The 25679-nt window shown below is 40.3% G+C and overlaps 1 protein-coding gene across 17 annotated transcripts in view; it reads left to right on the plus strand.

The window, feature by feature from the left end:
- pleca (plectin a) overlaps nucleotides 1-19347 on the plus strand; it is a 192267-nt gene extending 172920 nt beyond the window's left edge. For all 17 annotated transcript variants that reach the window (XM_088929319.1, XM_088929322.1, XM_088929313.1 and 14 more), the window contains 9 exons: nucleotides 65-203; nucleotides 1175-1531; nucleotides 1699-1782; nucleotides 2103-2207; nucleotides 2577-2675; nucleotides 5030-8383; nucleotides 8695-16112; nucleotides 17082-17225; nucleotides 17598-19347. In XM_088929319.1, coding sequence (XP_088785445.1) covers nucleotides 65-203; nucleotides 1175-1531; nucleotides 1699-1782; nucleotides 2103-2207; nucleotides 2577-2675; nucleotides 5030-8383; nucleotides 8695-15033 — 10477 coding nt within the window. In that variant the 3' untranslated portion in view covers nucleotides 15034-16112; nucleotides 17082-17225; nucleotides 17598-19347. The remainder of the gene's footprint in view (nucleotides 1-64; nucleotides 204-1174; nucleotides 1532-1698; nucleotides 1783-2102; nucleotides 2208-2576; nucleotides 2676-5029; nucleotides 8384-8694; nucleotides 16113-17081; nucleotides 17226-17597) is intronic.
- Nucleotides 19348-25679: the final 6332 nt, after the last annotated feature.

The following is a 25679-nucleotide window of genomic DNA, read 5'->3' on the forward strand; positions in this document are numbered from 1 at the left end:
GTTTGTGTTCCTGTTGTGAAAGTTAGCTGTGCCCTAACCTCATTTACCACTCTCATCCTCTCAGGCTGAAGACGATTGACCTGGTCATCCGCAGCACCCAGGGCGCAGAGGAAGTGGTCAAGAAGTATGAAGACCGTCTCAGAGAGGTCAACAAGGTGCCTGCCGATACCAAGGAGGTGGAGACCTACCGAACTCAGCTCAAGGTAGAGATTGAAACCGCAACCATCAACTCCAACAACTCATTTACTTCACAGACTTATATTATTTGGTTTCCAATTTATTTGTTAGCTAAACACCCTTAGCCAGGGAGACATACAATACATAAATTAAATTTACATTTCAACTTTACATGTCATTCACATTGTTTGAACAAGTTCTGAAATTTACACTTTGAAATCAGCTGTTCTTCCTCCTCATGATTGTTAATGATGTATCATGCTTAGACCATAGTCACCATAGGAAAGATTTTGGTCAATTGTTTCAGGCAGTGCTTTATGATCACCAGGTTCAGTGACTCCTAGCCATGTTCCAGAGGAACACTTCAATCTCAGCTGGGGCAAGAACCAGAAGGCACGATCACAATTTGCTTTCAGTTCTGTATTCTACCAATATCTGGGTTTCAGAACTACCTCATCAAGGCCATCACTTTTAATACTCTCATCAAAGTAATCAGTCATGGAGTAAAAATCAGCAGACATAGAGGTCCCTGAGAACTGGGGTTAGGAAGCACTCATCTAAGAGATGTTGCTTAATTAATTTGTCCTTTGACCTCTTATCTTAGTTTTCAGACCAGTCTTTTTAACAAAGAATTAGGTAACTGAAGGCAATCATTCCAGTGAGGTGCAAATTGCCGCAGTGCTGTAAGTAGCACTTCTTTGCAGATTAAAAAGATAGTTTTCTATAATTTTACAGCAGATAGCTGTATAAAAAACCTTTATCATTGGTTAATATAGGAGAATAGAATATACATCCATGCTAATTAAATGGAAAGTTGAGAGTGAGAGGATGGCGAAGACCAAGAGTCATGGAGGAGGGTGGTGGAGGAGGCCAGGGCTCTACAAGGGGCCATAGAGCCATGGGTTGTTGTTGCTAATTAAATGGAAAGAGTAGGTGCCAATATATGTCTCAAGCTGTATCAATGGCTGCATTCCGTCTGTTCCTGTGCTCCCCGCAGAAAACCCGCAATGAGGCAGAGGGTAACCAGCCTGTGTTTGACGGTCTGGAGGGTGAGCTGAGCAAAGCCGCGACTGTGAGCGAGCGCATGTCCCGAGTGCACAGCGAGCGCGACGCCGACCTTGAGCGTTACCGCCAGTGCGTGAACAGCCTGCTGGAGCGATGGCAGGGCATCTTCACCCAGATTGACCTGCGCCAGCGCGAGCTTGAGCAGCTGGGCCGCCAGCTGCGCTACTACCGGGAGAGCTATGACTGGCTGATCAACTGGATTGGAGATGCCAAGCAGCGCCAGGAGAAGATCCAGGCCGTGCCCATTGGTGACAGCAAGACACTCAAGGAGCAGCTCACCCAGGAGAAGGTAAGGACTTTAATTGTTTTTCACAAATTATTAATTGCAATTACAATATTAATCTTTATGGGTATTGTTCCCAACTTAACCATATTTCTTTAAAGCAGATGATGAAAGTAGAGTATATGATCATTTGTAAATCGTCCCTACTAACATAACTCTTCTTTGTCACACAGAAACTCTTGGAAGAGATCGAGAAAAACAAAGAAAAGGTGGATGAGTGCCAGACGTACGCCAAGGGATACATTGATGCCATCAAGGTATGTGTCCGACCCAGTAACACACGTCAGCATAACCTCAGTCATTCTTTGTGTAATGGATTTGAGAAACTTGTTGTAAGTTACTGCATTTTCAGCTTCATAGTTTTTGTTAACGGTCAAATTAAGTGCTTTTAAGAACAGAGAATTTTTCATGTTTTAAGCTGCAGGGTTTCCCTTTTCTTGTCACATCTGATGTCGCGTACAGGTGTGCCATGGACATTGGAGTTTTGCGAGTTAATGTACTGTATGGAACTTCATTTCTGTTACTGCACGTTTGAAGTCCCAGATATCCCGCCAACCCCAGCTCTCTCCTCTCCCAGGATTATGAGCTTCAGCTGGTAACTTACAAAGCCATGGTGGAGCCGCTGGCCTCTCCTCTCAAGAAAGCTAAAGTAGAGTCCGCATCTGACAACATCATCCAGGAAGTGAGTGTTTTGCTGAGATATTTTTTTTTTTAATTCTTACACTTTTACAAGGTAATAAAAGCAACACAATGTTTACAAGAGAACATAACACGATGTGCTACAGTAGCATCACTTGAAATGTTTTTGTGCAAGTTTACTAAACAAAATTATATGATGAGATGTACAAGGTAGTGTTGTTACAGAAAATTAGTAAATTACAATGTTCAAGAAAGTGCAGTTCTTTAAACAGGCATTGAGTTGAGGCTGAGACAATGAACTGCAACACGATGCATGAATAGTTAACAGGGCTAGAGGGTACATGATGCTGTGCAGCACTGAGCTTGTCAACAGCAGCTTGTAATGTGATCCTGTGCTGTGTTGCTTTCTCAGTATGTCACCCTGAGAACCCGCTACAGTGAGCTAATGACTCTGACCAGCCAGTACATCAAGTTCATCACAGACACACAGCGCCGCCTGGAGGTGGAGGAGGTACGTGACACCCTCCATGGGGAAAAACAGCACTAAGCCTTTTAAACCATTGGTACTGTGTACTGTGTGTTGCTCAAACTGTGTGTTATTTCCTTTCTTCTCTGCCCTGAGGAGCAAAATAGATTGAAGTTGAAACATTTTGGATTTCAGTAGTTTAGGGACTTAAAACCTAGAAATCCTGCTTTGTTCATGTAGTCTAAGTATACAAAAATAGTCTAAATGGAAGAAAACAGTAATCTGCCAAAAGGATCAAGAGCGTGTTGCTTTGTAATTGAAATAATAAAATTAAAATTTTAGAAGGTGTAGAAAGAAGAAAATTAAGATTTCCAAGGGTCTGTGTATTAATGTTTTAGTAAGTATTAATAAAAAGATGGTTCCTCTTCCTGTTAATTGTACTAAATACTGAAAAATGCTTGCATAGTCAGGAAGATTGCAAAATGCCAATTTCACATATCCTACCCAAACCCTAATCCTACCAATGAGGTGTTCATCAGGAATTTAAGATCAACAAGTGCTAGTGCTGCAGCACACCTCATTTTCCAGCAGTATTTGTCTCCCATTCACTGTAGAGTTTACTGTATGTGTGAAAGCACTCCTTCAGTGGAACGAGACACTTCCCAAATACACTTGGTACTGTTCAGCCTGAAGCAAACGCCCATTTCTCTCTTAGCTGTTAATACATAAACATCACTGAGAAAGTTGACCAAACATTCAAAACTAAGGGTGAAATAATTTCACTGTTGTCTTATAACACTGTTTATCAAGTGTAGTTGTGAGATAGCTTTGCCTTGCTGCAGGCTTTCATTTAGTTTGGTTTGGATTTTAAATTGAGTATGCTTCAGGCTGACTCTCACTTTTTTAACTTTACTTTTCAAAATTAACATGCCTTATTTTTTCCCTTTCTTTTCTAACCCTAACTTTTTTTGCTTCTCTAAACTGCTTGCCAGTGCTTTGTCATGATGAATGTTTGCCTTGTTTGGCGCTAAAGAGGTAAATTATCCACAAAGCACCAGGTATTCAAACCCACCATGTTCATTGCAGCTATCACCTTCTCACCGGGCCTGAATTGGTGTGAAACGTCTTTACTTAGATTTCAGCTTGTGTTTGTCTTGATAGACCTATAAATATACTATTATTGCATCTTCTTCAGTCAATTCCAGTCATAGAGCACCTTATTTTTAGTTTCTGTGCATTTCAGGTTTTGTGACTACCGTGTAATTGTATCTTTTTTGCCTACATAGTAGATCTGAATTGCACAAAGACTTTTCTTCAGAACCTACACATTTTAAAAACATGTAAAAATTTGATTGTTCTATTAATATTAAATTAAACTCATATTAATCAGAATTTTGTGTTGTAAACTATCTAAAGATTGAGCTACCTTTGGTGCAAGAACAGGATTACAGTCTAATTAATGAGGTTTCACTGCGGTGCCATCTCTCTCCATCAGTCCCATGCTTTGTTTTGCTGCATCACTAGTCTTTTTGTGTATTAAGGCAGAGGATTGGGGATTGGCTAGGTTTGTCTGCTGTGCAGTGCCTAATCACTGTGCTGAAGTGAGCAAAAATCCATCAATTATGTGACATAATTTTAGATAACACATCTGTAGTCTAACATTCATTTTTTAAGGCCTTGCCTCAACATTCCATAAATTGCAAATTGAAATTTGGAAGGGAAGAAATCTGAAGGCATCAAAGGTTTTTCTTGCCAAATTCTTTTGTGCAGTCTTGGCCTGATCTAAACTTGTCTTTTGCTTTTAATTGTATTTGATCAAATTATAGAAAGTACAGAGAAAGTTGTTTTGCTGTAGTGAACATAATTATCAGAATCATTGTATATCCTTTCCTTGTATAAGAAGTTCTTAACATCTTATGTTGATTCAATGAAAAGGAACCCACTGTATATCCCAGTGTAAGTGAATATATGACTCAGGCTGATGGAATAAATACATTTAGAATTTTCTAAATCAGTCTTGTATGAATAAAGGATCCATCCCTATATCCTGTGCTTCATGTATTCTGGATGAATTAATGTGTGAAGTAGAAGCGATTTTGCCTTTCAAGACATCAGGAGCAATTTCAATTGCATGAATCCATTCTAGATCCAAACTGTATCTAAACTGAATTGCTGTGGTGTAATGTCTCGTTCTGTGTTCCATACATTCAGTAAATGTTACATGACATCTTTGTTAAAGTTTCAGAACTTATGTAATTCCTTATTGATCTAGTTGTAGCTTTATTTACAAACCTGCTTAATAACATTAATATATTTTTAATTTGCTTTTAGACTTAATATAGACTACTGTACTTACTTATTTTTATTTTCTTTTTTGCCGTTTGCTTTTGCTAATACAGAAAGCTGCTGAGAAACTAAAGGAGGAAGAGAGGAAAAAGATGGCAGAGATGCAGGCTGAGTTAGAGAAACAGAAGCAGTTAGCTGAGGCTCATGCAAAAGCCAAAAGCAAGGCAGAAAAGGAAGCCGATGAGCTGAAACTCAGAATGCAAGAAGAGGTCAGCAAGAGAGAGGTGGTTGCTGTTGATGCAGAGAAGCAAAAACTCAACATCCAGCAGGAGCTTCATGAACTCAAAAACCTTTCTGAGCAACAGATTAAGTCTAAAAGTCAGCAGGTAGAGGAAGCCCTGTTGAGTCGCACAAAGATTGAGGAGGAAATCCATATCATCAGGATCCAGTTAGAGGCAACAATGAAGCAGAAATCTACAGCCGAAGCCGAGCTCCAGCAATTAAGAGACAGGGCCGAAGAAGCAGAAAAACTCAGGAAAGCTGCCCAGGATGAAGCTGAAAAGCTCCGAAAGCAGGTGAATGAAGAGACCCAGAAAAAGCGAAAGGCTGAAGAGGAACTGAAGAAGAAAACAGAAGCAGAAAAAGAGGCTGCTAAACAAAAGCAAAAGGCTTTGGAAGACTTAGAGAAGCTTAAAATGCAAGCAGAAGAGACTGAAAGAAGGAGGAAACAAGCAGAGTTGGAGAAAGACAGACAAATCAAGTTGGCACAAGAAGTAGCACAGAAAAGTGCTGCAGCAGAGCTTCAAAGCAAGCGAATGTCTTTTGCTGAGAAGACAACGCAGCTGGAGGAATCACTCAAGCATCAGAATGTTACTGTCATCCATTTACAGGAGGAGGCAGAGCGTATTAAGAAGCAACAAGAAGAGGCTGACAAGGCCAGAGAAGAAGCTGAAAAAGAGCTGGAAAAGTGGAGGCAGAAAGCTAATGAAGCTCTCCGTCTGAGGCTCCAGGCTGAGGAAGAAGCCCACAAAAAAAGTGTTGCCCAGGAAGAGGCAGAAAAGCAGAAAGAAGAGGCTGAACGCGAAGCTAGGAAGAGAGCCAAGGCTGAAGAAGCTGCTCTAAAGCAAAAAGAAATGGCTGAGCAAGAACTAATTAAACAAAGGAAATTGGCTGAAGGGACAGCCCAACAGAAACTTTCTGCTGAGCAGGAGCTCATCCGTCTGAGGGCCGAGTTTGATCATGCTGAACAACAGAGGTCTTTGTTAGATGAAGAACTTTACCGCCTGAAAAATGAGGTAAATGAAGCAGTTCAACAGAGAAAGCAACTGGAGGAAGAGCTTGCCAAAGTGAGGGCTGAAATGGATGTTCTTCTCCAGTTAAAGGCAAAAACTGAAAAGGAGACAATGTCAAACACTGAAAAGAGCAAGCAACTCCTTGAGGCTGAAGCAGTTAAGATGAGGGAACTTGCTGAAGAGGCATCAAAGCTGCGCTCTATAGCTGAGGAAGCCAAGAAACAGAGGCAGATTGCTGAGGAAGAAGCAGCCCGACAGAGAGCAGAAGCTGAAAGGATTCTCAAGGAAAAGCTGGCTGCAATCAATGAGGCCACTCGCCTCAAAACTGAAGCAGAGATTGCCCTCAAAGAGAAGGAGGCAGAAAATGAGAGACTGAGAAGGCAGGCTGAAGATGAAGCTTACCAACGCAAGATCCTTGAGGAACAGGCAACACAGCACAAACAAGATATTGAAGAGAAGATTAACCAGCTGAAGAAGTCTTCTGACAATGAATTGGAAAGGCAGAAGACAATTGTGGAGGAGACTGTAAAACAGAGAAGGATAGTAGAGGAGGAGATACGCATCCTGAAACTTAACTTTGAGAAAGCCTCATCAGGAAAACTGGACCTTGAGTTAGAACTGAACAAACTCAAAAACATTGCAGAGGAAACACAGCACAGTAAGCTTCAAGCTGAGCAGGAAGCTGAAAAACTACGCCAGCTTGCCCTCATGGAAGAGAAACGGCGCAGGGAAGCTGAGGAGAAAGTGAAAAAGATCACTGCTGCTGAAGAAGAAGCTGCTCGACAACGTAAGGCTGCTCAGGAAGAAGTGGAACGTCTCAAAAAGAAAGCTGAAGAGGCTAAAAAACAGAAAGAGTTAGCTGAGAAAGAAGCAGAGAAACAGATTCTTCTCGCCACAGAAGCTGCCCAGAAATGCATCATTGCAGAAGAGAAGGCCCAGGTTGTTCTTGTCCAACAGAAAGAAGATGAACTTTTCCAGAACAAAATGAAACAGGAATTTGAAAAGGCTAAAAAATTGGCTGAAGAAGCTGAGAGGGCCAAACAAAAAGCAGAACAGGAAGCTGCTCTCTTTCGTCAACAAGCAGAAGATGCTGAACGGCAAAAACAAGCAGCCGAAATCGAGGCTGCCAAGCAAGCCAAAGCTCAGGAAGATGCAGAAAGACTTCGGAAAGAGGCTGAATTTGAGGCCGCTAAACGTGCCCAAGCCGAGGCAGCAGCTCTCAAGCAGAAGCAGCAAGCAGATGCAGAGATGGAAAAGCACAAAAAGCTTGCAGAACAAACTCTGAAGCAGAAGTCCCAGGTAGAGCAAGAGCTGACCAAGGTGAAGCTGCAGCTGGATGAGACTGATAAACAGAAAGACCTTCTAGATGAAGAGCTGCAGCGCCTCAAGGATGAAGTCGGTGATGCAGTCAAGCAAAAGGCCCAAGTGGAAGAAGAACTGTTCAAAGTCCGAATCCAAATGGAAGAGCTGATGAAGCTGAAGTTGAGAATTGAGGAGGAGAACCAAAGACTGATAAAAAGAGACAAGGACAACACTCAGAAGTTCCTGGAAGAGGAAGCTGAAAACATGAAGAAACTGGCTGAAGAAGCTGCTAGACTCAGTGTTGAAGCCCAGGAGGCTGCTCGTTTGAGGCAGATAGCTGAAGATGATCTAGCACAGCAGAGAGCCCTTGCAGAGAAAATGCTGAAGGAGAAAATGCAAGCAATCCAGGAAGCATCTAAACTAAGGGCAGAAGCAGAAATGCTCCAGAGACAAAAGGACCTTGCACAAGAACAGGCTCAGAAACTGTTGGAGGATAAGCAGCTGATGCAGCAAAGACTGGAAGAAGAAACAGAAGGCTTCCATAAGACTCTAGAGGCTGAGCGCAAGAGGCAGCTGGAAATAACAGCTGAGGCAGAGAAGTTGAAACTGAGAGTCTCGCAGCTCAGCGAAGCCCAATCCAAGGCTGAGGATGAAGCTCGCAAGTTTAAGAAACAGGCTGATGCGATCAGTGCTCGTCTCCATGAGACTGAGCTTTCAACAAGGGAGAAACTGACTGTTGTGGAAAAACTAGAAGTACAGAGATTACAGAGCAGCAAGGAGGCTGACGAGCTTCGCAATGCCATTGCTGAACTTGAAAAAGAGAAGGAGAAGCTCAAAAAGGAAGCTGAAGATTTGCAGAATAAGTCTAAAGAGGTATTGTTTTTTTTTAGTGCAGCATGCATGCATATAGTTTTCTACAACATGAAACACAACTAACCCTTCTTTCTTGTATTCGTATCCTCACAATGAATTAAGTTTATAACAGTAACGTATTCAAAATATCATATGAGAAAGAAATTCATGTCACACAGCTATAGTTGGGAATTCCTAATAGAGTTCAATCAAATGTTGTTTTCTGATAGATTTTATATACAATTTATTTTAAATATTGCATGTTTTTTTTGGTACCAAAGTTGTAGTAATGTTTAAAATATTAACTTTTTATTATTTGTTTTCCCTCCTAGATGGCTAATGCACAGCAGGAACAAATTAAACAGGAAAAGACCATTCTTCAACAAACATTTATTACAGAGAAGGAAACACTTCTGAAAAAGGAAAAATTCATTGAAGAGGAGAAGAAGAAACTGGAAAAACAATTTGAGGAGGAGGTTAAAAAGGCCAAGGCCCTGAAGGATGAACAGGAGAGACAGAGGAAGCAACTGGAAGAGGAGAAGAAGAAACTGATAGCCACCATGGACGCTGCTCTTCAAAAGCAAAAGGAGGCTGAGCAAGAGGTTCTTAGCAAGCAGAAGGAGTTGCAGGAACTTGAAAAGAAAAGGCTTGAACAAGAAAAACTGCTTGCAGGGGAAAACCAGAAGCTTCGAGAGAAACTGCAGCAACTACAAGTTGTGCAGAAACCAGCTGCACCTCAGACGAAAGAAATGATGATCCAGACTGATGATGTTCCAGAAGATGAACTAGTTAATATAACTCAGGTGGAAACAACCAAGAGCGTCTACAATGGCCGAAGTCCCGGAGATGACGTTGATGGCATCAAAGAGAATGGAGAAGCAGGGCTAGCATTTGATGGAATTAGAGAGAAGGTCCCTGCAAGCAGGCTTGTAGAAGTTGGCTTATTAAGCAAAGATCTCTGGGATAAGCTAAAGAAAGGTAGCACCACAGTGCAGGAGCTAAGTCAGAATGAAAACCTGAAAATGTATCTTAAAGGTAAAAACTGCATAGGGGGGATTTTGTTAAAGCCAAACAAGAAAATGAGCATCTATGAAGCTATGAAGGATCACAGAATTGCTCCTGGCACTGGCTTAGTCCTGCTTGAAGCACAAGCAGCTTCTGGATACATCATTGACCCAGTTAAAAATAAAAAGCTTTCTGTTAATGAGGCTGTGAAAGAGGGCCTCATTGGACCTGAACTGCATAACAAAATGCTCTCTGCTGAAAGGGCAGTTACAGGTTATAAAGATCCTTACACAGGCAATAAAATTTCCCTCTTTGAAGCCATGAAAAAAGGTCTTATTGTCCAAGACCATGCTGTCCGACTGCTGGAGGCACAGATAGCTACTGGTGGAATCATTGATCCCGTTAACAGCCACCGCGTGCCCATTGAGACAGCCTTCAAGCAAGGCCAGTTTGATGCAGAAATGAACAAGATTTTGTCGGATCCTACTGATGACACAAAAGGATTTTTTGATCCAAACACTCAGGAAAACCTCACATACTTGCAGTTATTAGAGAGGTGCACTACCGATCCTGAAACAGGCTTGTGCCTCCTCCCAATTACAGAAAAAGCTGCTCAAAGTGAAAGGACATACACTGATGAAGAAACTAAAGATATATTTAGCAAAGCTACTGTCTCTGTGCCATTTGGGAAGTTCAAGGGGAAGACGGTCACTATATGGGAAATTATTAACTCTGAGTACTTCACTGAGGAACAAAGAAGGGATCTCATTCGGCAGTACAAAACAGGAAAAATCACAGTGGAAAAAATCATTAAGATCATTATTACTGTGGTTGAAGATGGTGAAAAGCAAAAAGAAATTGCATTTGATGGCCTTAGGGCTCCTGTTCCTGCTAGTGAACTGCTAGATTCTAAAATTATTGACAAAGACATGTATAACCAGTTGCACCAGGGAAAGAAATCTGTAAAAGAGGTGTCTGAGCTTGAGCCTGTCAAGAAGTCCTTGAAGGGTACAAATAGCATTGCTGGAGTAGTGATTGAATCAACCAAAGAAAAACTGCCTTTCTATCAGGCCATGAAGAAAGACTTCATAAGACCAGGAACTGGATTAAATCTGTTGGAAGCCCAAACTGCTACTGGATATGTAATTGACCCAATCAAAAATCAGAAACTCACAGTAGATGAGGCAGTGAAAGCAGGCCTTGTTGGTCCTGAATTGCATGAGAAGCTACTCTCTGCTGAGAGGGCTGTAACTGGATACAAGGACCCTTATACTGGAAACACTGTCTCCTTATTCCAGGCAATGAAGAAAGACCTGATCCATAAAGATCAGGGGATCCGATTGTTAGAAGCTCAGCTGGCTACTGGAGGCATCATTGACCCAGTCAAAAGTCATCGTATTCCACTTGATGTTGCCTGCAAGCGTGGCTATTTTGATGATGAAATGAACAAGATCCTCTGCAACCCAACTGATGATACCAAAGGTTTCTTTGACCCAAATACTCAGGAGAATGTCACTTACCTTCAGCTCCTGAAACGATGTGTCACTGACAAAGAGACTGGTCTTCAGTTGTTGCCGCTTTCAGAACAAGCTATTAAAGCAAAGGAGGAGCAGGCCTATACAGAAGTCCAGACTAAAGAGGCTTTGAACCAAGCTACATTAGAATTACCATCTGGACCCTTTAAAGGAAAGAAAGTAACCATCTGGGAAATAATAAACTCAGAATACCTGACAGAGGAACAAAGGTTTGAGCTAATCAGGCAATACAGGATGGGTAAAGTGACAATTGAGAAGATCATTAAAATTGTAATCACTATCATTGATGAAAAAGAAACAAAAAAACAAGAGCAGGTCAGCTTCAGTGGCCTCAGAGCTCCTATCCCTGCCAGCTCGTTGCTTGACTCCCAGATTATTGATAAAACTACTTATGATCAGCTGCAGCAAGGCAAAAAGACACCAAAAGAAGTAAGTGAAATTGACTCAGTGAAAAAATACCTGCAGGGGACTGACAGCATAGCAGGAGTTTATGTTGAACCTACAAAAGAAAAAATGAATATTTATGAGGCTATGAAGAAAAAACTTTTAAGACCCAATACAGCCCTTGCATTGTTGGAAGCACAAGCAGCAACTGGTTTCATTCTTGATTCAGTCAAGAAGCAGAGGCTTACTGTAGATGATGCAGTGAAAACAGGCATCGTTGGCCCTGAACTTCATGAAAAACTTCTATTGGCTGAAAAAGCTGTGACTGGCTATAAAGATCCTTACACTGGTAAAACGATCTCCCTATTTCAAGCAATGCAGAAGGATCTTACAGTGAATGAACATGCCATTCCACTCTTGGAAGCTCAGATAGCCACTGGAGGCATCATTGATCCAGTAAATAGCCATCGTGTGCCTGTTGAAGTAGCCTATAAGCGAGGCTATCTGAGTCCTGAAATGACCAAGACTCTCTCAGATCCATCAGATGACACCAAAGGTTTCTTTGACCCCAATACTAATGAAAAGGTCTCTTACAAACATCTGAAAGAAAGGTGTATGAGAGATCCAGACACAGGCTTGTGCTTAATACCCCTTTCAAAAACAGAGGCACCATCTGTGGTAGAAAAGACTTTCTTATATACTGAAGAACAGACAAAGAATGACTTGGCAAATACTCAAGTTGACATACCACATGAAAGTCTTGCTGGAAAATCTGTGTCCCTGTGGGATATCATGAACTCAGATCTCCTTCCTGAAGGAGAAAGGCAGAAGCTACTTGAAGAGTATCGCTCAGGCAGAATTACAAAGGAGCGCATGATCATCATCATTATTGAAATAATTGAGCAAAGAGAAATCATAACGCAGCAGCAGCACATCTCTTGTGATGTGATTCGGCGAAGAGTTACAATTGAAGAGTTATATAGCGCCAGGATCATTGACCTAGAAACCTACAATTTGCTGAAACAAGGAAAAAAGACAATACGAGAAATCATGGAAATTGTGAGTGTGAAACATTACCTGTTTGGTACAGGGAGTGTGGCTGGTGTTCTGGCTGATTCTGGCAAAGAGATCAGCATCTATCAAGCAATGAAAAGAGGTCTAATTAAGCCTGAAATAGCTATGGGTCTACTGGAGGCTCAGGCAGCAACAGGGTTCATGATTGACCCAGTGAAAGAGGAAATGCTAACTGTTGATGAGGCTGTGCGAAAAGGTCTTGTGGGCCCTGAGATCCATGATAAACTTCTGTCAGCTGAGAGAGCAGTCACAGGTTACCGGGATCCTTACACTGGCAAAATCATTTCCCTCTTCCAGGCAATGAAAAAAGACTTGATTCCAGAAGAGTATGCTCTGAAGTTATTGGAAGCACAGATTGCTACTGGTGGCCTAATGGATCCAGAATACAACTTCCACCTTCCAATAGATGTTGCTTTGCAACGTGGATACATTAATAAAGAGACAAATGAAAGACTTTCTGATCCAAACGGGGACAGTAAAGGGTATCAGGACCCAGTTACAGAGGAAAAGCTTACTTATGCACAGCTGCTGAGAAGGTGCAAAGTTCAAAAGGACAGTGGTCTCCGTTTGCTGTCCCTGGCAGATAGGAGACTTATGTTTAAGGGTCTGAGAAAGCAAATCACAATAGAAGAATTGTTGCGCTCTGAGATTATAGACCAAAAGATAGTCAGTGATCTCAATGAAGGCTTGACTACTGTTGAAGAAGTTAGCAAGGGACTTCAGAAGTACCTAGAAGGCACAAGCTGCATTGCTGGTGTGTATGTAGAGTCTAATAAGGAGTGTCTCACAGTCTATCAAGCCATGAAAAAGAACATGATTAGACCTGGAACTGCGTTTGAACTTCTGGAAGCTCAAGCTTCTACTGGCTATGTGATTGACCCAATAAAGAATATGAAACTGACTGTAAATGAAGCAGTTATGATGGGGATTGTTGGCCCCGAGTTCAAAGACAAGCTTCTCTCTGCTGAACGAGCTGTAACAGGTTACCGAGATCCCTATTCTGGCAAGACAATCTCTTTGTTCCAGGCTATGAAGAAAGGTCTTATCCTAAAAGACCATGGCATTCGTCTACTGGAAGCCCAGATTGCTACTGGTGGTATCATTGATCCAGAGGAAAGTCATCGCTTGCCGGTAGAGGTGGCTTACAAACGTGGCCTGTTTGATGAAGAGATGAACAAGATACTCACTGATCCAAATGATGACACTAAAGGTTTCTTTGATCCAAACACTGAGGAGAACTTAACTTACCTGCAACTAATGGAAAGGTGCATTACAGATCCTGAGACTGGCCTTGTTCTTCTCCTCCTGAAAGAGAAAAAGCGAGAAAGGAAAACATCCTCCAAATCATCTGTCCGTAAACGGAGAGTGGTCATTGTGGATCCAGAGACAGGCAAGGAGATGTCTGTTTATGAGGCTTACCGCAAAGGACTAATTGATCACCAGACCTACATGGAGCTTGCAGAGCAGGAGTGTGAGTGGGAAGAAATCACTATCTCTTCCTCTGATGGTGTGGTGAAATCCATGATCATTGACAGGAGGTCTGGCAGACAGTATGACATTGATGATGCCATTTCTCGAGGCCTGATTGATCAATCTGCCCTGGATCAGTACCGGGCTGGCACTCTATCAATCACAGAATTCGCTGATATGCTGTCAGGAAACATGACTGGATTCCGCTCCAGATCTTCCTCTGTTGGGTCCTCCTCATCATATCCTATGAGTCCCATCCCTGCAATCAGGACTCCAGCTACCACGTGGAGTGACCCCACTGAAGAAACAGGCCCAGTTGCTGGGATTTTGGATACTGACACTTTAGAGAAGGTTTCTATTACTGAAGCCATGCACCGAAACCTTGTGGACAATATCACTGGTCAAAGATTGTTAGAGGCTCAGGCTTGCACAGGAGGAATCATTGACCCCAACACTGGGGAGAAGTTCTCAGTTGTTGATGCATTGAACAAAGGACTTGTGGACAAGATCATGGTTGACCGCATCAATCTAGCCCAGAAGGCCTTTAATGGTTTTGAAGATCCCAGAACTAAGACAAAAATGTCTGCTGCCCAAGCATTGAAAAAGGGCTGGCTTTACTATGAAGCTGGTCAGCGATTCTTGGAGGTACAGTACCTCACCGGTGGGCTCATTGAACCTGACGTTCCTGGCAGAGTACCACTGGATGAGGCCATTAGGAAAGGCACTTTAGATGCACGTACTGCACAGAAGCTTAGAGATGTGAGTGCTTATTCCAAATATCTAACTTGCCCCAAAACAAAGCTAAAGATTTCTTACAAGGATGCGATGGACAGAAGTATGGTCGAAGAAGGTTCTGGCCTTCGTCTCTTGGAGGCCTCTTCGCAGTCAACCAAAGGGCTATACAGTCCCTACAATGTTAGTGGAGCTGGGTCAGCCTCAGGATCCCGATCAGGATCCAGGACAGGATCACGATCAGGCTCAAGACGGGGCAGTTTTGATGCATCTGGATCTCCCTTTTCTATGACATTTTCATCCTCCTCCTACTCTTCCGCAAGCTATGGTCGGCGATATGATGCTGGACCCCATGGTGGGTTGAATATGGCAGAACTTGCACAAGCTCTCCTCTCTGTGCATAGGAACTGCAGCTCTGAAGAACAAGCAGTCTTCAAAACAGTACAGCCGTTGCACTCCGCAGTTGCATAATAGTAGTTTTGAAAAAGACCTTATTTATTCTGCTCTGCATGTGGTTGAGTTGGGATGTTGCAGTGCTGAATAAATATTAGTACACTATTGCTGGATGTAATTTCTAATTCTTCTTATTATATTCTTAAAAGAATATCCTAAGCTAAACTCATCCTTTCTATAATGAAGCAAATCTAATTTTAGACTGTTTTGTTGCCATTTTAGCGGTTGTATTAGCACATTTAACCTTGACATTTTTATTTCTTATCTGAATGTCCAAAACGGATTTAACATTGTTTTCAGTGGTAAACACTGGTTAACACTATTTTTTCATTTACATAATACATTTGCTGAACTTTAAATGAAAAGGGCAATCAAAAATTCTTTTGGCCCTATTTGCTTTTAAATTTATATTTTTATTATTTTAAAAATATTATTTTTCTTAGTTCTATGTTCTTCTGAAATAGCCCTCTCTAAACCAACATGAATATAAACACAATGCTGTATACCGGATTCAAAAAATATATATATTGCTTTATATTTCTATATATGTGTATGAGGATCTAAGCAGAGTCATTTTATGAAAAATTTAAGTCCTAATCCAGCACAGTTAAAAAAAACAATTATTTTGCTATCTGCAGAGCAGAATAAGAAAATGTCAAAGGTCATCCATTTTTAACAACAGGGAAACATACATCAGGAAGCTTTTAGATCCTTCACCATCTCTCTACATCACTGCCACAGTTCTGCCAGGCTCAAGATATGATTTTTGCCAAGATGTTCTCTGGTTATCCACTCCACCAAATAAAATGCTAAACACACAGATCTCTTCTAAATCTGAGAAAACTTCAATTCAATTCAAAGAATTTGCCGCAGCGATTATCTACAGAATCTTGTCATTTCAACCATCTCTATGCATCAAAAGTTTGGTTTTAAGATCAGTGGAACCCATCGTCGTGGTCAAAGGAAGGTGTTCAACATTCCTGGTACGTCTCAAGATTTAAAGAAGACTTCAAAAGGCTCATGTTTTCAGTGAGAAAGATTCCAAAACATCACACTCTCCAAAAGGTCTTCAAGCTGCTTCACACTCTTTGGTGATTGTAAGTAAAACACAGTCTAGACTTCAACTGCCTGTCACCTAATGTTTTTTGCTTGCTTGTTTTCTGTTTTCTGCCTCCTGTGCTTTCACATCACTTTTCATGCCTTTTTCTGCGACTCACAGCTCCCACCCTCCCACTGATGGTCCTGGAACAGGGTGGCAGCTTTGCATGCAAGTCCTCAGTTCCTTTTAAATTCATTCCAACTTTTATCTTCCTGTGTATCTGGGAAGTGGCAGAGGTATGTTAAACTTTTGTGCTTATCGCGCTGTGCTGCGAACTTTACGTCTGAAAGTATAGCTTGTGTTGGAAAGGGTCCTATCCCTATCTGAATCCGAGAAAAAATCAGAAAATCAAATCCTTTCTGCTTCCAATAACACAGTGCTTGCTGTTTTGATGATAGTGTCTTTCTATTAATACTGTTGAAAATTGTTTAAAGAGTACCAAACTCCAGTTAGCAAAGTAGTGGTATGAAGGTGATTTGTGAATCAGAGTGAAAAGGATTCAATCATGGCATGAAACAAACAGCAGATGAATACCAGAACTGCTGAACGTTGTTCCATCGTGTGGGAAAGAAATTTAAACTTTGTATACATGGTGTACATTTCCCTGGATAAAGCCGTATGCCAAGTCAATACATCTTCATTTAAAAGGCCGACTTGATTAATCCTCAAAACTCTGAAACATCCAGTCCTATCCATTTCTCGTAACAGGATCACGTTTGGACGAAATCGAACTAATGAAACTAACTAGTCTGCCATTTCCAGCATTGTTCTACAGGCTCCGGTCAGTGAAGGCAATGGAGGACTCTCATGTTTTTCAAGTGAAGCATAGATTGTAACTGAGATGACCTGTAGACTTTAAACTCAGACCTTACAGAAGCTACTGAGTGTATCGATGATGAGTCAGTGTTTTTTCTGTAATACAGATTTTTATTTTGCTTAAACATTGCGCCATTTCTCTTGGGTCTAGGCTTCCACCCGCTGTATACACCAAGAGGAGGGTGTTGAGGGAGGGGCTTTCAGCTGGAACACTAATCGTCAAGACACCTGGACAGATCAAAATTGTAACTTAAGCATCTTAAGGACTCAGCTGCCTCCCCGTCTAGATACTAAGGTAACGAAACATTTGACTATAGAGGGCAGGATCTACATTTTTGTACATCTGTGTGTGTTTTGGCTGCTTAAGTCTGTCTACATCCATACTTTGAAACCTTTTTTCAGTAATTTAGTATTTTGTTGTTTAAAAACTAGTTTTTAAGTATTTCTTTTCATTGTTCTGAAGTGTGTTTTAAATTCTCATAATACCATAAATGATTCCATTGCAGTGACTAAATTAAAAATCACAAGACACTAACACTGGGAACCAAGCTGACTCTTTTGGAGGCCATTGTTTTGTGCAACAGCTACTTCCTTTGTTTTGTCTGATCAAACATCTTGTTTAAGTCATTTCATCAATTCATAGTCATTATTTTTTGTTTTGTTTTAGATCTGCATTCAAGCATTTCCCTCCTCTTATCACACCTTCCCCACGTGAAGAAATCTGAGGCCATTGAACCTTTTGAAACCTCTTCATGCTTCTTCTTGAGATACCAGGAATATGCTACATTTACCCAGAGTTACTGTTAACACTACAAAATAGACCGAGACACTTTCCACTGACCTTCTTACCTGGACCTGGCTTGTCTCAGTGAGACATTCACAGCTACTGCATTTCATTGGCCATGACAGCCGATTTTATGTCTCCTGTGTGATCAAAATGCATTGATCAAAAATCTGTAAATAGACTTGGGAAATGAACTCATGCACTGCAGAAAAGGCTTGTTTGGAGACAGTGCAAAGATGTTATTTGCAGGGCTTGTTCACTTCAGTTGAGACCAATTTACAGATACTTTGTCATTTTCTTGTAAATCATCAAATTAAAAAAAAAACAGACTGCCATTTATAGCTACAGTGCCGCGGTATTACTGTAAGATGTAATGTGTAATGAAAATGTCATTGTATTATTGAAGTCACCTTTATCGATAAATAATACTTTTTGTACCCAAAATATATTCTTTGCATTGATGAGATACAAACCGAGAGGAGTGAAAAAGCCAGTTACTATGTACCATTTCTCTTAACGTGATCATAGAAAGGACTGAAATCCGCTACAGCAGTTGAAGAGTTATTAAACAGTTTAAGACAATTTTAACACATACAGTATGAGCAGTGGTGAAAGTCTCTTCTAACTGCTCCATTTTTTAGTATTTAGTATTAATCACATGAAAGATGTACTTGCTTATATGAAGGATCCTTCAGTGTTCCTTTGCAGTACTCACAAGATTGCTTTTAAACACTACAAAGCTTATGATATTGTGCCCTTTATTGCATTCAGTGAAATTGCGCCTACTGTAGCAACATGACTAGGAAATATTTTGTGGCCTTATTGAAACTAATTTTCATTTTCAGTAACATAAAATAATTTTTCTGTGTATACGGATGATACGTTTTATTTAGAATGATAAAATAGACTATATAATTCAATTTGGCCGCACTGACATATGAAAAAATAACAATAACCAGCTCAATTGCACCATCATGCAGCATACTGTACAGTACATCTTGTACTGTATGTTTAGCCTTACCTCTGTGGAGTTACTGTTTGTTTCCTTGAGACATTTTGTGGGGTAGTGAATATGCAGCTTATTTAAGAAAAATGTCTGAAACCTTAATGGAGTGATAAGGGTAATATTTGAATATTGATTTTTTAAGATCACGCCCAAGTCCAAACTTAAGAGTTATCTTTCTTTAGAGAAGGATCTGAAAGCTTCATGTTCCTGTTGGCTTTAAACCAGTGTATTGTACCCCTTTTGTTCAATATAGCAATACCTTTGTCATATGTTTTGTTGTTCCTTAAAAGTATTTGACTTCTGTAAATCATCGTTATTTTCATTTTTCATCATGTTTTTGATATTATATAATATATTTTTTTGCTTCGCATGTTTTACTAACATGGTAATGAAACATAACGGGAATTGCAAGATAATGAAGACTTCAGATGTGTCCGCTCATCAAAAAGCAATATACTGTATGTTTAGCTGTATTAAATCATTAGAAAGGCATCATACATGAAACTGTTTGGTTTTTCCCTTCAAAAAGAAAGTGTTATAAGGCATGGTTAAAATTAAAATCTGGTGTATTTTTTGAGGATAACACTATATTCTAATGTAAATAAACCCATGTGATACAAAAACAAATCTTTTGTCCTTCAGTCATTATCAAATGTAAAAATAAAGATGACCTTAAAACACATCAACAGGCAGCTGGCTAAATTAGAGTAGAGAGTTAAGGTATCAGTTTGAAATTAACTGATATCCAGCAAATTGTTCAATCATTTTAAGATACGAAATTAGATCAATTCCCAGGGATCCTCTGTGTGTAGAATCTACTGCTTCCCAGCAAATGATGTCATATTACAGAACAGACATTAACAAGACCATTTCTCATGGAAAAGCTGTATCTTGTTTAATCTGCTTACACAGAGCTGGTTAGGTAGTGTTTCTAGCAAATGACCTTCAAGTGTGGAGCTAATTTGAAAACTTGGGATCACTAAGCTTCAAGTAAAAATGCATCTTAATGGACACAATTAAATGACCTCCTCTCATTTGTAGCACTTATTACTACAGATATTCTTAGTGCTAGTGTATACACATTCCAAGCATAGCAGAGATTATTTCTTTAGAGTTTTTCTAGATTTCATTCTAACCTGTTCTATACCATCAGCCACATTTGGCCGATGCCTTTATCCAAGTCAACATATTGTACTTTTGTATTTATTTATACAGGTGGGTATCTTACTGGATCAGTCTGGGTTAAAGTACCTTGTTCAAGGGTACAACTGCTGTGTTTCACCTGGGATTTAAATCCACAACCTTCCAGTTACAAGTTCAGGGTGCTAAACAGCTATTAATATAACAATACTATGTTTAATATAACTTTCTAATCAGGAATTATTGGTAAAACAGTATTATACTGTACATTCTATACTCAGAAAGCACTACCATCTTGAGCCTTGAACACCAGTGAGGTTTGAGCTTACTGTAGTTCAGGTGGGTAGCTGTGTCAGCATTCATATGCTGCAAAGGAACAAGTAATAGGTTTATTCCATGATGAAAAGAGAAGAAAGAAAACACGTTTTGGCTGTGGAGCCTTCTCACACCAAGGCTCCACAGACAAAACATTGTGTTTTCTTTCTTCTCTTTTCAGCATGGAATAAACCTATTACTTGTTCAATACACTGTATATTGATGGAAAAAAGAAACACAACATTTTCTGGAATGAGAATGCTATAGTTATAGCTTATGTACTTTCACAAAAAGACGTCAATTTGTTTTAAGCCCTGTGACCAGCAAATTGTTAGGTGCACTTTTACCGAACGAGGTCCAGGTGGAACAATGCCTTAATTCAAAGCTTAGGTCACTGCAAGAAAAAGGCCACACTTAGTCAGTTTTCTGTGCATTCCATAATGCCTTGAATGTCACCAGAAGCAAGGGAGAGGGCCAGAATGCTGCAGGCAGGCATGTCATGTGCCAGCGTTGCCAGACACTATGGAGTAGGCCACTCCACTGTGTTCCAACTGCAGAGAAGGTTTCAGCAGACCGGCAGGACAGATGACTGTCCAAGATCTGGTTGCCCTCAAGTGACCACACCAGAGCAGGACCGACACATCACACTGGTCCATCTGAGAGTTCGTTCCAGATCCGCCACCCATACTGCTGCTGAAACTGCCATCAGACACATCAGTGACAGGACAGTGAGGCTCCATGCTGCTGGCGACCTGTCAGAGGCCTTCTGCTCACACCTCCTAGACGTCACACCTGACTGGCTTGGGCCAGACAGAGGCTGCAATGGACTCGTCGGCAGTGGCATCAGGTCCTCTTCACGGATGAGTCACTCTTCAGCCTGTTCCACGCAAGACGGGAGGGCCAGAGTATGGAGGAGGAGGTGTTGCGTTTCTTTTTTCCATCAGTATATTTAGGTTGTTACAGAACATTGCAGTTGTCCACATAAAGAAGATTCACTCATGTAATTGACATCTAACAAGAAATTTACACCTCTATCAAAACAAATATTGTAATTGCTGTGGTCAGATAATTCCCACAACATGTATGAAAGAAAATACTCAATTGTCACATTCACACTGAAACCTTGCCAAAAAGCATAACCACCACAGCGAGGTGCAACACATTCACTAAGGCTGTAAAGGTATATTCTTTCCACATGGGGGCTGTATTGAATTTTGTGTGCAAGTGAGGACGAGGAAGCATGATGTTAGAAAATGTACAGTATGTAGTAGCTTTTGCAGTGGGCCACTATCATGGATTTATATAAGGAAGAGGCCATATTTGTAATTAGTGTTTTTATTTTCACATTTTATTCATAATGTGTAGCAAAAATAAACCATAACCCACTGTTTTATGTTCTTATATTTTTGCTCTGACCCCAAGCTTCTCTCTCCCTTTCTGTGTCTGTGTCTCATGGAGAGCAAGCTGGGGTATGCGAGAAGACGAATTCCTAATGCAAGAAATTGTATAGGGCTAATAAAGTGATGTTATGTTATGTTTCTCACAACTTTGGATTTTTATTTGTAATAATAAGTTGGGAAATGAACTTTTTAGTTGAGGCAAAGATGCTAAAATGATGTGTAGTAGGTCAGAATAGCAGTACAGACGTAATGGAACTTCCCTATGTTTAACCCTATGAGAACTTTTTGATTTTGAGACTTCAGAGATGACAAGGGATTGTATATACCTTCATTTCAGGGTGTGAATTCTTGGGCAGAGGTTGTGATTTCCACAGGCGATCTTCAATATGATGGACGTGTTCAACCTCCGGAAATGCATATTCATTCTGGTCTTCTAGAGACTCGAGATGTTTGTCCCACCAAAAAGCAAGTCTACGTTAAAATAGAAGAGGTAAAGGAGCAGCAGCCTGTGAACCACACTGAAATGTCTGTCATTATAAATGAACCCCCCTCTTCCACAACATATATGGCTGATATGGTTAGTTTTTAATTCCAATGAATCGTTTGCTTTATGGATGATACCATAAACAACACATTATGGATGATACCACAATGTAACAGTGTCAGGGACTGATCTGGGCAATATCTACAGATTGTAACTGAGGTGGGACTGAAAAGGTCTGAAAGGTGTAGTTCAAATTGCGAATTGGGGGCTTCCTTAAGCAATCAGGAATGATTACAGTGGTTGTGCAAGAGCTTAGTGAGGTACACTACACAGTAATCCCCTACAACAATGAAATGTTGTGATGAGTAAAGGAGAATAAAGTAATTGCTGAACTATACCATACCTGAACTATGAATTTATTTCAGTTATGTAAAAGTGTAACTAGATGTACATATGTACTTAAAGTAAAGATCACATTGTTTGAATTTAAATGAAATAATAAACCGATAATTACTAATTCCCAATCAAGTATTTTCAATGCCAAGTTCATAAATGAGAAATTAAGGGCTTAGGTGTGTGAGAGAGAGAAACAGATTCACAGAGGAACAGAACTGTTGTGTAGATCAACTGCTTGTGCATCGCTTTTAGGAATAACAAATGTGTCCCAAACTGACATGGAGAACAGTACTGTATATTTGGAGTGCTGATATCACTATATGCTGTTTTTCTTTCAGAATGAAGTGGAAGTGACACAGAGACCCCAAATGTCAGCAGCTAAACAAGAAAACAGGTAACAGTGATGGAAAGTGTACTGAAGGATCCTCTAGTCACTATTTCCTCTGTAATAAGTTTCTTTCTTCCAATGAGAGAGATTTCAATGAGAGTCTGGTCATATGCCATTGATGCAATTCTACAATGTATTAGGCAGCATGCCAGCTAGCAGATAATGAGTGTGTGAGCAAATGGCTAAAGACAGCAGCTGGCCAATTGTTAATGTCTTTTGTACGACCAACGAACAGGGTATGCCTGGATGAACTCTCATAAATAAATCTAGGAGATAAAACATTAAAAATAAAATCACAACAGTTGGAGTGAGGAAATTCAAATATGCGGGCAAACTGACAACAGCTAATCAACTGCTGTTTTAGTGCCAGGGAATGGGCTTGTGTGTAGGTTCTCTTGCATGAACTTACAGCTCATTCAATAGTCCTAAAACGTGGGGAGTAGTCCGGGAAGATTTAACTACGTAAAGAAGGGCTGAAACAAAATGTATGAATGGTCATGAAAATGTATTTCAAGTTGTCCATTGTAAAGAAAAGCAATGAAGAAAATAAATCTTTTGCTGCGATCTAACTGATGCTGTACCATCCACCATTAGAAAACCACTTAACCTGAAGAGGGTTATGGTAGACCGGTCCTATATTGTGCCCTTTGCTTCCAGTGTAGCCTCCGATCTCATACTAATGCACTGCCTTTGGACAGGACAATAGTCCTGCAGAGACACATTTAGACTGTTTCAAAGCCATGTGTAAGGCCAAAGGTCTAACTGCCATGCCACAGTGCCAATCTCATATCATATCTCATATCGGTGCTGTATCATCCTTAATTTCTAGAGCATAACATAATAGTAAAAAACTTCATTTTATGTACAATTTTATATAAAAGTAATTTAAATTATTTACATTACATACTGTGAAAAGAACATTACAAGAAAATTACAAAGTCAAGGTCAGAGCTGTAAAGCTGAAGAAAGCACTTCATTATTACAATGGGAGAGGTGCTTATTCCAGTGGGTGAGTGGTCTCATGCTGTTTAATGCTTGAGTATTGACTCTTACATTTCTAAGCACAGACAAACCACAACATTGTGGCTATGAACATAATCCTCTTTGATCCTAGCAACATCATCCTTCATTACTGCTATAATATGCAGATCCAATTTGTTTGTCCTTTGCAAACAAGCCATTGATGCTCTGATTATTGTGTGTTTTACAGTAGGGTCTCAACATCTGCAAATTTAACATTGGCAGATTCACTTTTTCACAATTTGGTCTGGCTGACAAGGCCTGGTATGAAAGAAGAGCAGAGGAGGATGAAAGTGAGACAAAGGTTGTTAACTGCAACATTTAAATAAGATGGACTTTGACAAGTCCTTTTGGACTTGATGTGAGGTAAATCTAGCTAATGAATTAACTGATTACTAACCTGATTGCTAAACGAATTTCTGCCGTTTCGTTTTGTTGATCGATGTTTTCAATTAAAGCCAATGCATTCTTATTTTCATTATTATATAAGCGAGGGTTGCATTCTATATGCTGTACATACATACATTGTGTGATGGCACAGGGGTGGACTTGGTTATATGCAAATCTGGCTATTGCCGATTGTTTTCTTCACCGACACCTGGCGAATGTCGAGACGCTACTGAACTCTCCTTCAGCTGGCTCTGACCCTCACTCAAGAGCTTTGCCACGTACTGTTGGGGAGTTCCTTTACCTGTTCTCAAAGTATATACTGTACAGTACAATACATTTGGGCAGGTCGTAGGATTTAAGAATCTTATGTGCTTTGTGTAGGAGAGAAGTTGAAGACTGGCATCACTGGCAAACAGAGTTCAGAGGCCAAATCCGAGCGCTTCGGCACTGGCTGAAGGGAATGGAGATGAGACTCCCTCCTCTGGATCCTGTGGTAAGTTACTGTCATTTTAAATTATAATACATGCTTCTTGCTACTTTTATTAGCACTGTTTATTATAAATATATATGCTTATATATAAGCTTGACCAGGATTGACGAGAAGTATCTGTCAAGTGGTCTTTTCCATTATTCTTTGAAACTGACATGAACTTCAACAGCCTTGTCTCTGTGAAAGTATCTGTAAAAGGGTCGTCACAGTGTTTCCTATTTTGGTACGTTTCATTGTCACATAATAAAATGTCTTCATTCTGCTCCAAGCTTTTGATGTTGCAAAAGAAGTCAGTTGCTTTGGGCACGGCTGAAAAAGTGAAATGCTGATCCTTGTTGAGTGATGTCCTTTTTTACAAATGCAATAAGAAGAGGTGGAACTTCTGATTGCTCTGAGAAAAACGTTGACTTAAAAGTGCATTCAGATACGAGACTGAATCTCTGTACAAAGAACGTGCAAAAAAATGGAGCCTTCAACACTGGTAATGCAGCACACACTTGTCTGGACAGAGTGAACAATATCCACCTACTGTATGTTCCTATATCCCATTTATAACTAAAATTACTACCTGGACCTCAGGTACAATGAACAAGGATTGGTTCTGTGTAAAGTAATGTACATGGTCATCTAAAATTACTACTATACTTATACTATTTACTACAACTATTATTACCTGGACAGATAATTAGTCATACTGTATGTCCTTTCTGTAATTATGGCCTTTTCACAGACATTTTACCTCATTTCAGTCATCTGTGAAATAATAAGTTGGAAGATGAGAAAAGAAAATAAGATAAGATCACTTTATTGGCCATATACAATTTCTTGTATTAGGAATTTGTCTTTTCGCATACCCCAACTTGCTGACACACTGAGACACACAGACAGGGAGAGAGAAGCTTGGGGTCAGAGCACAGGGTCAGCCATTTATACGGC

The sequence above is a fragment of the Atractosteus spatula genome, chromosome 12, assembly GCF_055471065.1.
Source record: "Atractosteus spatula isolate fAtrSpa1 chromosome 12, fAtrSpa1.hap1, whole genome shotgun sequence".
NCBI classification, from domain to species: domain Eukaryota; kingdom Metazoa; phylum Chordata; class Actinopteri; order Semionotiformes; family Lepisosteidae; genus Atractosteus; species Atractosteus spatula.